Source organism: Heterocephalus glaber, unplaced genomic scaffold, assembly GCF_053883595.1.
Source record: "Heterocephalus glaber isolate CG9 unplaced genomic scaffold, H.glaber_assembly_v1.0 deba00001428, whole genome shotgun sequence".
Classification (NCBI taxonomy): domain Eukaryota; kingdom Metazoa; phylum Chordata; class Mammalia; order Rodentia; family Bathyergidae; genus Heterocephalus; species Heterocephalus glaber.
This window is the reverse complement of record NW_028258293.1, coordinates 32451325-32465548: the sequence shown is the minus strand read 5'-3', so window position 1 is coordinate 32465548 and position 14224 is coordinate 32451325. Positions and strand designations below refer to the sequence as shown.

The window sequence follows — 14224 nt, the reverse complement described above, 5'->3', positions numbered from 1 at the left end:
CTTGTACCAGGGATCGAACTCAGGTCTTTGCGCTTGTGGGGCAGGTGGTGGAACCACTGAGCTAAATCCCTGGCCCTTTTAAAATTTTTATTCTGAGATAGTCTCACGAAGTTGTCCATGCTTGCTTCACACTTGGCAGCCCTTCTGCCTTAGCCTCCTGAGTAGCTGGGATTATAGGTATGTGCCATGTGTCTGGCATATTGTCATACTTTTTTTTCCTCATATTTATGAAACAGTATGCTTGTTTCAGAATTTTTGTTTAGAATGTTTAATTTTTACTTTCTAAAAATATCAAACAGAAAAATTGTAAGTACAGAAATAAAGAAATTTCTTTTTTGTTGAGCACAGTGATGCACACCTGTAATCCCAGCATTCTGGGAAGCTGAGGCAAGAGGATTATGAATTCAAGCCTAGCCTGGGCAATTTAGCAACATAATGACACCCTGTCTCAAAAAATAAAAAAGGGTTAGGGAGGTAGCTCAGTTTGTAAAGGGCCTGGGCTCAATCTCCACTACTGGGAAGAAAAATAAAGAATTGCTTATGTGATAGCAATTAGCGCCCTGAGTGATTCTTCATGGAAGTTTTCAAAATCATGAAATAGTTTATTCAGTTGTGTGGGAAATGAGACCTGAATTGAGTAAATGTAGGAAACTTGGATTTTAGTATTAGCTCTTCCATTAAGTAGTCTCAGTGTTATTAGTCATTATCACTCAGCTCTTGCATTTTCTTTTTGCTTTCTTCCCTTCTCCCTCCTGTTTCTCTTTGTCCCTCCCTCCCTCCCTCTCTCCCCTCCCTCTCTCCCTCTCTCCCCTCCCTCTCTCCCTCTCTCCCCTCCCTCTCTCCCTCCCTCTCTCCCCTCCCTCTCTCCCCTCCCTCTCTCCCTCCATGCGTGCCTGCCTGCCTGCCTGCCTGCCTACCTACCTACCTGCCTTCCTTCCTTCCTTCTGGTGCTAGGAGCCAGTTCAGGGCTTCATGTATGCTAGACAAGCTCTCTAACCTGGAGCTACACCTCCAGCCAAGACCCTGTCATTTTTCACTTGTGAAATTGGAGATTATCAAATTAACACAGGAGTGGACAGATAGGTGATTACTGAGAGTGCTCCTTGAGTCTCTGTTCCAATATTAGAGAAGGAGATAGGTGCAGAGAGTGACAGAGAAATGGGATATCAGGGCAAGAAGAAAAAATGGAGAGAAATTATGTATACAATATTTCAAATCAGTGTTTTCATTTATACTGTATCCCCCCCGCCCCTGCCCCGTATCAGGGATCAAACTCAAGACCTTGTGCTTGCCAGGCAGGCGCCAGTACCACGGAGCTAAATCCCTGGCCCATTCATTTATACTGTAGATAGAGAATTCCAGCCATTTTGAACTTGAAGGGAATATCTAGAGATACTTATACTAGCAGTTGTGTATGTGGTTGTTGCCTCAAAAAACCATACATATGCTTTATGGGTGATTTTCTACCTTCTTTAGTATTTTAGATTATAGTAATAGTAGCTGCAGTCATACCATAGTTTCTAACATTTTTCATATTCATGTTCTTAGCTTGAGCCTCTTGATTAATTTGTAAGTTAAATAAGGCAGGTAAGAAAGTAGAGGCTCAGACAGAGGTCCAGTTACTACTTGATCAGTATTTTTTTTTTTGGTACTGGGGATCAAACTCGGGACCTTGCACTTGCGAGGCAGGCACCAGAACCACTGAGCTAAATCCCCGGCCCTTTTTTTTTTTTATGACAGGGTCTCAGTATGTAAGTTCAGATTGGCCTTGAACTCACTCTCAAACCAAGGCTGGCCTTGAACTCGAGGCAATCCTCCTGCTTCAGCCTCCTGAGTGCTGGGATTACAGGCATTTGGTACCACACCCTCTTTTTTTGGTTTTTGTACTGGAGATCCGAACTCAGGACCTTCCGCTTGCAAAGCAGGTGCAGTGCCACTAAATCTTCAGCCCACGCCCGGCCCTCTTGATCAGTATTATACAGCTAGTGAATTGGAGCTCCAGTTTGAAACTAGGTAATTTAAAAAAATACTTAATATTATGGACAATTTCAAATTTATTATTCTTTTAGTTTGAGTGTAAATTCTATGATTAACCTCTCAATTGTTTTTGTATCTTATCTTTTCTCCCTTCTTACTCTTAGATCCCTGGTAGCATGTTAAATTATGAATACCTCAGTACATATCTCTTAGAATATTTTTTAATATAGCCACGGTATAATTATTGACAGTAATTCCTTAATATCATCTCATACTAATTTGTATTAAAATTTTCTTAATTGCACTAAAGATATTCTTATATAGTTTGTTTTAGATTAGGATCTAAAATGATCCATATATTGCATTTGGACAATCTCTTAAATTTTTAAAAATCTGTAACAATGGTTCCTTTTGTTTTTTCCTTTTTCTTTCTTTTTTTTTTTCTTTTGTGGTACAGGGGATCTAACTCAGGGTCTCTGACGTGCTAGGCAAGTGCTCCACCACTGAGCTATGCCCCTCCCATTTATATTTATTTATTTATTTATTTATATATTTTTGGTACTGGGGATTGAACTCAGGACCTTGTGGTTGTGAGGCAGGCGGTAGAGCCACTGAGCTAAATCCCTGGCCCCTCCCATTTTTTTTTTTAATGCCATTGGGTCATTGAAGACACTGGGCCATTATTTTGTGGAATAGCTCACCTACTGTATTTGTCAGATTGCTTTCTTTTGGTGCCGTGTGAATGTTTACAGTGGGAACCTTACAGATTGGTTTCTCTGTCCTTTTGATCTGGACTCATTTAGAACTTGACATCTGCTTCTCTGCAACAAGTTGTCCCGGCTTCATCTTACATATTATTTTTCCTTAGTCTTGAAATTAGCCATTTCTCTAACAAGTCTTTTAACTCAGTTTTAAATTTCAAGCCTGATCACTTTTCTCCACAAAAATGCCTTTCAGACTGAGGATGATAGCGCTTTCGCAGGTATTGTAGTCAGCTTCTTGGGACGTGATTGATGTTTTTATGAAAGACAAAATAGACTACAAATAATGGGTATATCACAAGATGAAAGGGCAAGGAACTGTTTTGTTAAATTTTCTATATATACTTTTATGTATGTACTATGTTGCAGTATAATGTATATTTCTTACTGTGGGTCTCAGTCACAGAAAGATTTGAAAGCCAGAGTTCACTATTTCATCATCTCGTACATAACCTCATTTTTTTTCCCAAAGTACTTTTAGTCCCTGTGACTGCCTTATGCTGCTTATTTTAGTGGACTAGGTATGAGAGAGATTACTGGTACTTTACTTAAAATGCTGGTGAGAGCAGCTAAAATGAAAAATATTGTTAGTACTAAGTGTTGACAAGGATGTGGCACAAGTAGAAGACTTAAGCAGCACTAGTGGATGAAAATTAGCGCAACCACTGTGCAAAATTATTTGGCTGTTTCTTCTTGAGCTGAATACTGTATATGCATGTGCTGTGAACCAGCAGTTCCACTCCTAGGTGTGTAACCAACAAAAAAGGAGACATGTATCTTAAAATCCATGTACAAGAATAATCATAGTAGCATTATTCAAATAGTCAAAGACTGTGGGAATTTTTTTTTTTTTTTTTGGTACTGGGGATCGAACTTGGGACCCCGCACTTGCGAGGCAGGCGGTGGAACCACTGAGCTAAATCCCTGGCCTGCAAATAGTCAAAGAATGGAGATAGCTGACATACTCATTACGAGAAAGATTCATAGTTTTTAGTGTAACCCCTTATAAAGTATAGAAATAGACAGATGAATATGTGTTAGAATCTTTGTGACCATTTTTGGTGATGATGGTAGTGGGTTTTTGCTGGAAGGAGGCATGAGGACTGTTTCTGAAGTATTGATAATGTTTCATTTCTTCATTTAGATGTTTGTTATATGTGTTTTCTTTTTTTCTTGGTATCGAGGATCGAACTCGGGTCCTTGTGCTTGCGCAGCAGGCAGAGAAACCACTGAGCTAAATCCCCAAATATGTATTTTCACTTTGTGAAAATTTTGGGGGCTGTACATTTAAGACTTTTGCATATTCCTATATAGATATTAAGACTTTCAAAACTGTATGTTTTTATCTTATTTTGAAATTTGTTAGCAAATCCAATGTACAGTGAATGTTTAAATTAAAAAAATGTATTACAGTGAACTCTAGTAAAAGACACATTGCCATTAATCCCCCTTAAAATATTCCTCTTTGTTTCAAATATAATTCTCATCATTCTTGTCACTTTCTTCTTTTTCCTTTTTTAGTTTTTTTTTTTTTTTTGGTACCGGCGATCGAACTCGGGTCCTTGCGCTTGCGCAGCAGTCCTTTTTTAGTTTTTTGAGACAGGGTCTTGCTGTGTAGTTCAGGCTGGCCTCAAACTTGCGGTGACTCCTCCTGCCTCAGCTTCCTGAGTGCTGGGATTATAGGCATGCCCCACCATGGCCAGCTCGTGCCACTTTCTGAAATAGTCTGGAAGTCCTTTTCCATTAGTATATGTACGGGGTATGATTAAAATACAAAAATGCTGCTTCTAAGTGTCATCCAGTGAAAAGTCAGGCTCATAAAAACATTCTGGTATGTCCTCATCTACCTTATTCACTGGATCTGGCTGGCACTGTGTCTTCTAGCCTCTCTCAAGGTCAAGGTGACCATGGAGGGTAAACATTTTCAATAGATTCAGGATATCAAGGCAGCCACGATAGCACAACTAAAGACATTCATGAAAGAAGACCTTCAGAACTGCTTTAGAAAGTGGCAAGAATGATGGAATAAGTGTATTTGAAACAAGAGAGACCATTTTGCATTCTTTTTTTTTCTTCTCGGTACCAGGGATCCAACTCAGGACTTTGCACTTGGCAGCGCCACTGAGCTAAATCTCCAGCCCAAGAGAGACCATTTTAAGGGGGAATAACAGCAATGTGTCTTTTCTTTTTTGGTGCTGGAGATCGAACTCGGAACCTTGCGCTTGCAAGGCAGGTGGAGGAACCACTGAGCTAAATCCCCAGCCCAGCAATGTGTCTTTTACTGTAATAATTTTTTCAGTTTTTATAAAGGTCTTTTTCATTATTGGTGGGTAATATATTTTAGCAGTTAAATACATTTAAATGATGTGTAGGTGATAGCATAACTGTAGTCATGGTATTATAGTCATTGGTAACTTGATAATCAGTTCAACTAGAAACCAGCTAACAAGTAACTGTCTAAATGTTTAATATATGGGTCTTGTTTAGATCATCCTTTGTTTGATCACCTTGTTAGGGGAGTGGTTAAATACTTGTTGGTCAGAATGAAAATATATTAAGGCAAAATCTTCTGATATTCATCCCCAGAGATTTCTTTTAGCTGGGTTAAGCCTTCAATTCCAGGGCAAGCCCAAGTTTGTGGCCTCCAGCATTAATGCTTTGCCTGTCTACCAGAGAGCAGACAATGTAAGCATCTCACCAGGCCTCAGAGTCTAGTATAATGCACTCCAATTAAACTAGCTATTGACCTTTGCAGAAATGGAAGCAATAGGATCCAACAGCTATTTAGCTGCAATGCTAAAATGATTGCTCTTGGTACCCAGTGTCCAAGCAAGGCTTACTGAAATGTCAGAATCTTCACATACTTTCTGATAAATCGATGCTCCAGGTTTTTTCCCATCATTGACATTAGTGTGTAGCTTGAAGTCCTCAGTCCTGTAGCCCCCTGCGAGGGGCTGCTTATCAGCTTTGATTTGGGACTGACAAAATTTATCTGGTACCCAGCAGCTACTGCTCATAACCAGACAGCCAAACCATGGCTTCTGGGTGCAGTAAAATCAAGACAACATCACAGTCAAGGTTTACTCCCTCCCTCTTACACGAGAACTTGATTTTATCACTTTTCTTTCCCGTGTTTGGTGAGACGGTACCTTGACAAATCTGGTCTTCAATTGTGATTTCTGTTCTCAGAGTGTTATCAGTATTCCGTCTTTCTGTGAAAGTCAGACCATACTCACATCATTTCTATTTGGCCTCCAAGGTCCCATTAACTTTACCAGTATTAGATGAACCAGATGTTGCCAGTTCCACATCACTGCATTACTTTGTCTTCACATCCAGTTTCATTGACCCAAAGCTAAATCCTTTGTTGAAAACATTTCTGGTGTCTTTGCCAAAGTCAGTGTATAACAGAAATACATATTGGGTGTGTGGAGGTCTGTGGGGTGACATTGGTGAGGCCACTCGAAGAAGTTACCTGGTGATCTCCTGAGGGGTACTGATGCTGTTGCTGTCGCTTAACTTGCAGCTGAGGCCTCTTGGCTTGGTTGGGATTGGGCTGCAGCTGCAGTGGTTGGAGGGGGAAGTAAAGGAATAAAATTAAACATTCACCATATATTTTTGATCATACCTCCTACCTTGTAATCCAGGGACACCATGTGTGTATTGTGTGTGCATACATACATGCTACAGATTGAACCCTGTCCTCGTAAAATGCTAGTCAAGTGCTCTACCAGTGACCTGCATCTCCAGCCCAGAGACAGATTTTAAAGTACCTAGTCTATAAAAAGCCAAGTGCTTTCTGTTGGAAATACCATTAGGGGGAAAATGAGATTCTTGTTTTCTGAAGATTCTTGGTTTTTGGAAAGATGACTATTCAAGCTACATGATGCTAGACAAACTAGTGAGAAATGGTGATTGAAATCATCCCTAAAATTGTTTCTGTATTTTTGTTTGTTTTAAAGGGTAACTTAATCAGGTCCTTTTGTTTCTTCTTTTTTTTTTATAGCACCTGACAGATACTTCTCATGGTGTAAGAAATAAATGCCTGCAATTACTTGGCAATCTTGGCTCTTTGGAGAAAAATGTCACAAAAGATGCAGAAGGCCTAACTGCCAGAGATGTCCAGAAGATTATAGGGGATTATTTCAGTGACCAAGATCCACGGGTCCGAACAGCAGCTATTAAAGCCATGGTAAACATGATTATGGAAACTAATTGGGACAGTTTTCTTTCTTTCTTTCTTTCTTTCTTTCTTTCTTTCTTTCTTTCTTTCTTTCTTTCTTTCTTTCTTTCCTTCCTTCCTTTCTTTCTTTCTTTTTTTTTTTTTTAGGAGACGAGATCTTGCTCTGTTGTCCAGGGTGGCCCCTGAGCATCTTGGCTCTCAAGTGATCCTCCTGCCTCAGCCTCCTCAATAGCTGGGACCACAAGCATGTGTCACTACTGGTGGTGCATTTTTTAAAAAAGTTTATGGCTAGGGCTATCTTGGATACATTCTGAATCCCCCAGCGTGCACCTGGTGCATACTTTTAAGATGTTGGTGGTGGCCTCACAGAACTGTCAGACATGTGTTCTTGTATAGCAAGTATGCTTTCTCTGGTTGCTTTCTTCTGTATCACTGACAGATGTATAAGCTGTATCCCCCCCGCCCCCCCCCCCCATCCAGAACTGGGAATTGAAACCAGAGCCTTTACACTGAGCTATATCCTCAGCCCTTTTTATTTTTTATTTTGAGATAGGGTCTCACTAAAATTGCTCAGGCTGGGTTTAAATTTGCTACCCTTTCCCTCAGCCTCTCAGAATGCTATAATTACAGATGTACACCACCACACCTGGCTATATACCTTTTATAATATCATACCAAGTCAAATTCCTCCTCTAGGTCTCAGTTCCCAATGAGGAGGGATGTGACTTGGTATAGATATTGGTTGGACCTTACATGTTTCAGATATGTACCAGAAGAGGGTGCTATTTTGGAGAAGGTGATCATAACCATTTAACAATTTGTTTCTTGGTCTTTTTTGTTTTTATTTTTGTTTTTAGAAACAAGGTTCCAGGCTGGCCTCAAACTCATGATCCCCCTACCTCAGGCTCTCAAGTGCTGAGATTATAGACATACACCACCTTTAGCCTTTTTTGTTTTCCCTTCAGTTCTGTAGCTCGAATTCAGGGCCTTGTCATGCAAGGCAGTCGTTTTTACTGCTTGGCTACAATCCCAGTCCTCTTTTTTTTCTTTATCTTTCTTGCCACTATTTCATATATTTTCTTATACATTTGGGATAGCCTGCATTAGATTTAGTTAGATTTATTAAATGCTTGGATACTTACACTGGAAGTCTTTGACCAAGTATCTTTATAACACTGATTCTGACTAAGAGGTACTATATTAGTATGCTGTAATGTGGAAGAATATCTGAGATCATGGGGAGACTTTGGAAAAACTGATTTTTTTTCACAAATACTTAAAACTGTATATGTTCATTATGTAGTTGCAGCTCCATGAAAGAGGACTGAAATTACACCAAACCGTTTATAATCAGGTACTTTAATTGATTTTTGTTGGAGGGGCGGAGGTATCATGAAGTTGCAGGGGGGGCCACATGGGTTCTCTGAATTTGAAAACATAAGGATTTTAGCTGAACAGCAGTGGCCACATTAATGGGGATGAATGTGCATCATACCCAAAGCATACTTTTCAGGAAAAAAATGTGAGATATATAATTGAATAGCACTAATACATGTGAAAAAGATTTTTAGGAGGATTGTAGCAATACTGTGGGCTGCCAGTGGCCTGAAGGAAAGCATAGTGATTAGAAAAAAAAAAAAAAGTTGTAGTCGGATCTCTCTCTTTTTGGGCCATACGTGAAGTCAGCTTTGGGCAGCACACTTCATAAACTAGTTTTTCTGCAGGAAGTGACCATGACTATGGGATTATATGAAAAGATGTCATGTGACTGTACTAGTATTGTAAAGAATACCATAATGAAGTTGTGGAAAAGCTGATTAGCAGCCTGGCCAAAAGGCCTTAGAAGGTAGTTTTTTTTTTTCTTTTTTTTTGGTACCGAGGATCGAACTTAGGACCTTGTGCTTGTGAGGCAGGTGCTGGAACCACTGAGCTAAATCCCCAGCCCAGAAGGTAGTATTTTTAAGAGACTAATTAAATGAATCTAGTGATAGATAATCTAGTATAATAATTGAGTGAATCTAGTGATAGGTAATCCAAACTCATGCCTAGAGATCAGGTTTTGTTAGCTTACTGGTAGTAATTTTATTTCTCAAGGGAAGACTATAGTTTACCAATCTTCTGTGACTTGTAAACCCAATTTATTCTTTCACAAGATGAAGTAGAATGGTCCAGACTGCTTGTGTTTGTGTGACTATCACTTTTTCTCCTAATAGAAAAATGATGTGGGAAGCCAAATAATTAAAGGATATTTGAAGAGTAAGGACTGAGAGGAAAGAAAAGTCAGCTAATTTGGATGCTTGGTGACAGAAGACTGTATTAGTATCGTAGACAAGCAAAGTTAAGGGCCTCAAAAGAGTGAAGATGGAGTGATAGTAGTGGAATTGAGATACAGTATATGGTAGAATTTGGTTCCATGAGGAGTTCAGTTTAGGTTATACTGAGTTTGAAAGGTTGGTGGGACATTCGTGAAGAGAGTTCCAGGCCATAGATAGTTATAAAGGTCCGGTGCTCAGGAGAAATCTGAGCTGGAGGTAGATATTTGGAGCCATCACTATCTAGGGGACATGGGGATACCCAGGAAGAGTGAATAGGTTGAAATAGCCCAGTGATTTCAAACCAAAATGAACAGAAATGTGTTTTGGTTTTATGGACAGGCGAAGAAAACCATGCTTGGTGATTGCATCTGTGAGATCAATTCTGTGGGCTGCCAATGGGGTTTGCTGGGCTTGATGCAATTCTAGATGTCTGTTAGTCTGCAATTCTGCTTTCAGATATGGGGTAGGAGGGTGCATACTCAGAATACTCCGAGAGTAGCTGACAGAGGCCAAGAATTCTTTAGCTTCAAGTTAAAACCACCCATAAGTGTTTTGGTTGATATCCTTATCTAGTCACCCAAATCTTCATTTTGAAAGCAGTTTGAACATCTCCTGGGAAGACACAGAACTGATAGACTTTTGGAATCCTTCTTTACAGGCATGTAAGTTGCTCTCTGATGACTACGAGCAAGTGCGCAGTGCTGCAGTCCAGCTTATCTGGGTTGTCAGTCAGCTATATCCTGAAAGGTCAGTGTGGGTATAAGTTTTGTTCATTGCTGAGCCATTTTTTTTCTTGGTACCAGGGATTGGACTCAGGACCTTGTGCTTGCCAGGCAGGTGCAGTGCCATTGAGCTACATCCCTGCCCCTCATTGCCTAGCCATTTTTCTCTCCCTCCACCATGCAAATAGCCATCTCCAGAGAAGGAGTGTTAATTAGATTTCCGGAAAGCAGTGTGGCCTAGGGGAAAAAAACACAGGCTCTGGAAATTAGGATGTCTGGTCCTTTTCATTAAACTGTCTTCCAAAATCTGAAAACCAGAATGAAATAATAAACCTACATATAAGAATAGACTCCATGTGTAGCTTTTTAAGGACTTAAGCACGTGTGTATGCACACACAATACACACAACCTAATTGGAAAGTGCCTCTTTTGGAAACATATTTGCAAGTATCTTTTATATTGATGTACTCTGAGATCTACATTAGTAACAGTTCAATTACAGGAGATAATAAACTGAAGTCTATAAAATACTGTGGTAATTAATTTTTGCTTGATTTTTTTTTTTTTTTACTATGCTGACACATGAGGCATGTGATATATCACTGAGCTACACTCCCAGCCCCAGGTTCTTGATTTCTTCATAAATATCTGAACTTTTCAGGAAGTTATACACTTTATTTAACACACTGAGAATTTGTAGTGCAACTAAAAGAGTTCGTTCGTACTCCCAGAGTGATTTATTTATGCTGGAACTTGTTGCATCATTTTAAGATTTGAGCAATTCCATTGTCATTCCCTTGTGTATCAATTTTCATTGGTCATTCTCAGCCTTAGGCTCATGTTCTGCCATATATGGTTTCTTCCCTTTTAGCATTGTCCCCATCCCTTCCTCTAATGAAGAAATTCGCTTAGTTGATGATGCATTTGGAAAAATCTGTCACATGGTCAGTGATGGTTCCTGGGTGGTTCGAGTTCAAGCTGCAAAGCTATTGGTAAGTTATACTGTCTCTAGTGAATGTGTTACCTGTTTAGTTTTTCAAACATTTTTGGAAACTACAGATAGAATCAGGTGTGAGTCATATTTAGAAGCTCCAGAATTTAATACAAAAAGAAATATCTTACTTTCATGTAGAGAAATAGTCTTTTTAGAGTGGGAATAACCTCATAGATAATCCTGTTTAACCTTGTTAGCCATATGAAATAGCCAAGACCTAGAGGAAAAGAAAAATTATAAAAATAGTTGCTTCCATTTACTAAGGACCTGTTATAGCTTAAATATTTCACAAGGATGCCCTTTACGTACATTTTCTCATTTACTCTTCATAGTAACCCTTTAATATAGATGCTGTCATCTCCATTTTCCAGATGAGAAAACTAAGGTTCTGAGAAATTAAGTAAATTATTCTGCTTGTATAGATAGAAGGTTATAAAATGAGATTTAGATCCTAATCTTTTGACTCTTAGCCTGATACTTTCTTTCTGTCTTGCCTTCAAGGATTCATGGCACATTAAAAAAACAAAGTGAATAAAATTATCTTATAATAGAAAGAGTGCTTGATAGTCACCTTATGTATATTAATTTGGACATGTCACTTGATCTTAAACTTAGTTTCCTCATTTGTTAAGTGGAGCTGTAATATCCCTCATGTCCACCTCATAGGGTGATTATGATGCGCAAATTAGAAACTATGAAAATGTTTGTAAATTGTAAAGTACTATACTAGGTAAAGAGGAGGATTATGGTATATACATATATATGAGCGTGTATAAAAATTTGTATGTGTGAAAGGAAGAAAACCTGAGATTGTTTTTGAACATTTCCCCTTTGAGGGGCCCTAGCTCTGCCACTCTTAGTAAAATTGTTGGCTGAATGATTTTGACCTGATTGTACTAGACATAGATCCAGTGATAGTTTTAGTCCTATGACCAGTATGTATGGGTTAACTACTGAAACATATGTGAATCATTTTCATGGGATAATAAGGAATATATATGGTTGATTTCAGTATTTCCTGCTATAGATTATATTTTTTTGCCTAAAATAATACAGAGTTTAAATAAGTTAGCTGTCATTGATTTTGTTTTGGATTTAAACTGTGTGGTTTCTGAATGGTTTTAGTTTTCGGTGCTGGGGATTGAACCCAGGGCCTTGTGTATGTTAAGCATAAGTTCTACCACTAAGCTATATCTCCAACATGAATGTTTTACAATTCAGAACAATCATTCTTTCATTCGGCATCTGCTACTGAAGTAGCTGAGCATCTGCTATGAACTTTGTGAGGGAAGGGAAGATGTTTTAAAGATACAATTTAATTCTATATCTTCACTTCGGTAGCAATTTAGAAAAGTAATCCTTAAGGCAGAATTATTCACAATTTTGTACTCTGTTGGATTTAAATTTCATTTAAATAATGATGTATGAATAATGAATTGAAAGGATTGAAAGGATTTCTACTTGGATGACTAGCTTGAGTCAGGTACTTCATGTTATAATTTAATGATTTAAAATCTGAACAGCTCCAAATTATATAAGCAGTTATGCTTATATTTAGTAGTAATTAATAGGGCTAGGGATATAATTTAGTGGTGCAGTGCTTGTCTAACATGCACCAAGCCTTGGGTTCAATCTCCAACACCAGCCAAAAAAAAAAGGAATTACAATCTAATCTTGCTAGTAATATTAATAGACTTGGTAGTTTACTAAATGAGGCTTTTTAAGTCACCCTCTCCACATTTTCTTATATGGAGAGTATACATTTCTATATGCATACATTCATACATACATAGACATACTATTTCTAAGTAATTTTTAATCCTTTTCAACTGTTTGAGGTAGATATAGTACTCATTTTATAGGTAAGAAAACAGATTTAGAAAAGTGATGTAATTTGTCCAAGGCCATGTAGGTAGTAGATGACAGATTAAGACTTTAGACCTCATGATCTGAAGCCCATACAGAATCCCTTTCTAGTGCGGGTCCATCCAGTTACACATTGGAGCAGTGTTTGGGCAGTTAGGTTCCTACTGGTTTACAAGTTCCTCTGTGCATCCTAAGAGTTTGGCTATCCTGCTCCAGCTCTCCTGTAGCTGAAACTATGATTAGTGAACTACATATGTGATTAGGTGAATTATATATGAGCTTTAGATCCCATGTTCAGTGAATCCGTGAATACTGAGCACAGCCTGTGTTCTGAAGGCTTGATAGTCTGGTAGCCTGAGATAGGTAATCAGTGAATACAGTACCTGGTAGCCATAGGAAGACCACCAACTACAACCACAGGAGGGTTCTTGGTGGGGGGATTTCCAAACTGAGTGTTGATGGGTTAGAATGGGTTAGGCAGAACAGTAGGGAAAGAAAATATATGAGCAGAAAGATAGAAGCAGTACAGTTTTGTTTTGTTTTTTGGGTTTTTTTGGTAATGGGGATTGAACTCAAGACCTTGTGCTTGTGAGGCAGGCGGCATCACCACTGAACTAACTCCCCGGCCCTCACCTTTTTTTTTGGTACTGGGGATTGAACTCAGGACCTTGGGCTTGTGAAGCAGGTGGCAGCACCACTGAGCTAAATGCCCGGCCCGGCAGTACAGGTGGTGTATACTAATATCCTAAACTACAATATCATGCTAAACTGCAGGCAGTAGGTAGCAGGGGGATGAATGTTCCTCATGAGGGATGTGTGACAAGATAAAGCTTAAGAGGAGAGGAGAAAACAGGTTCTGTAATAACTTCAGTGAAACAATAAGGTGTTAGACTTAAGTCTATTTTGCACATGCACACAAAAGAGAATAGTTTCCATTCTTATCTTATAGCAGGATGAAAAAATTCAGGTGTAGGTTGTATCAGAAAATTCAAAACCATGTGAAAGAGATTGGCTTTTGGTCATTTATAATTGCCCTAGAGGGACAAAGAATTTTGATTTCTAGTAGATCCATGCAACTATTTAGAATACAGTCGTGACTTTGAAATTAAGCCTTGTATTGACATTCTCATGATTTTTTGTTTATATTTTTAAAGTACAGATACAAATTTCATTTGCAAATGTTTTGCTGGCTTTGTAGGTGAATTTGAAAGCTTTTCTCTGCCTTTGGTACCGGGGATTGAACTCGGGTCCCTGCGCTTGCGAGCCAGGTGGCAGAACCACTGAGCTAAATCCCGGGCCCTGTATTGACAGTCTGTCTAGGATGTGGTCTTTAGTTCAATGATTTTTCTCTTAGAGTGTTGAATTTCTCTTATTCAATTAAGTTAAGCCATTTTTATAGATATCC

At 38.8% G+C, this 14224-nt stretch overlaps 1 protein-coding gene and 1 pseudogene across 3 annotated transcripts in view; one reads left to right on the top strand and one right to left on the bottom strand.

The window, feature by feature from the left end:
- Positions 1 to 14224, top strand: part of Ints4 (integrator complex subunit 4) — a 117066-nt gene that overhangs the window by 27197 nt on the left and 75645 nt on the right. For all 3 annotated transcript variants that reach the window (XM_087211337.1, XM_087211340.1, XM_087211339.1), the window contains exons 5-8: positions 6745 to 6930; positions 8225 to 8275; positions 9895 to 9983; positions 10831 to 10951. In XM_087211337.1, the coding sequence (XP_087067463.1) occupies positions 6745 to 6930; positions 8225 to 8275; positions 9895 to 9983; positions 10831 to 10951 (447 nt within the window). The remainder of the gene's footprint in view (positions 1 to 6744; positions 6931 to 8224; positions 8276 to 9894; positions 9984 to 10830; positions 10952 to 14224) is intronic.
- LOC106008138 (non-selective voltage-gated ion channel VDAC2 pseudogene) lies at positions 5255 to 6113 on the bottom strand (annotated as a pseudogene).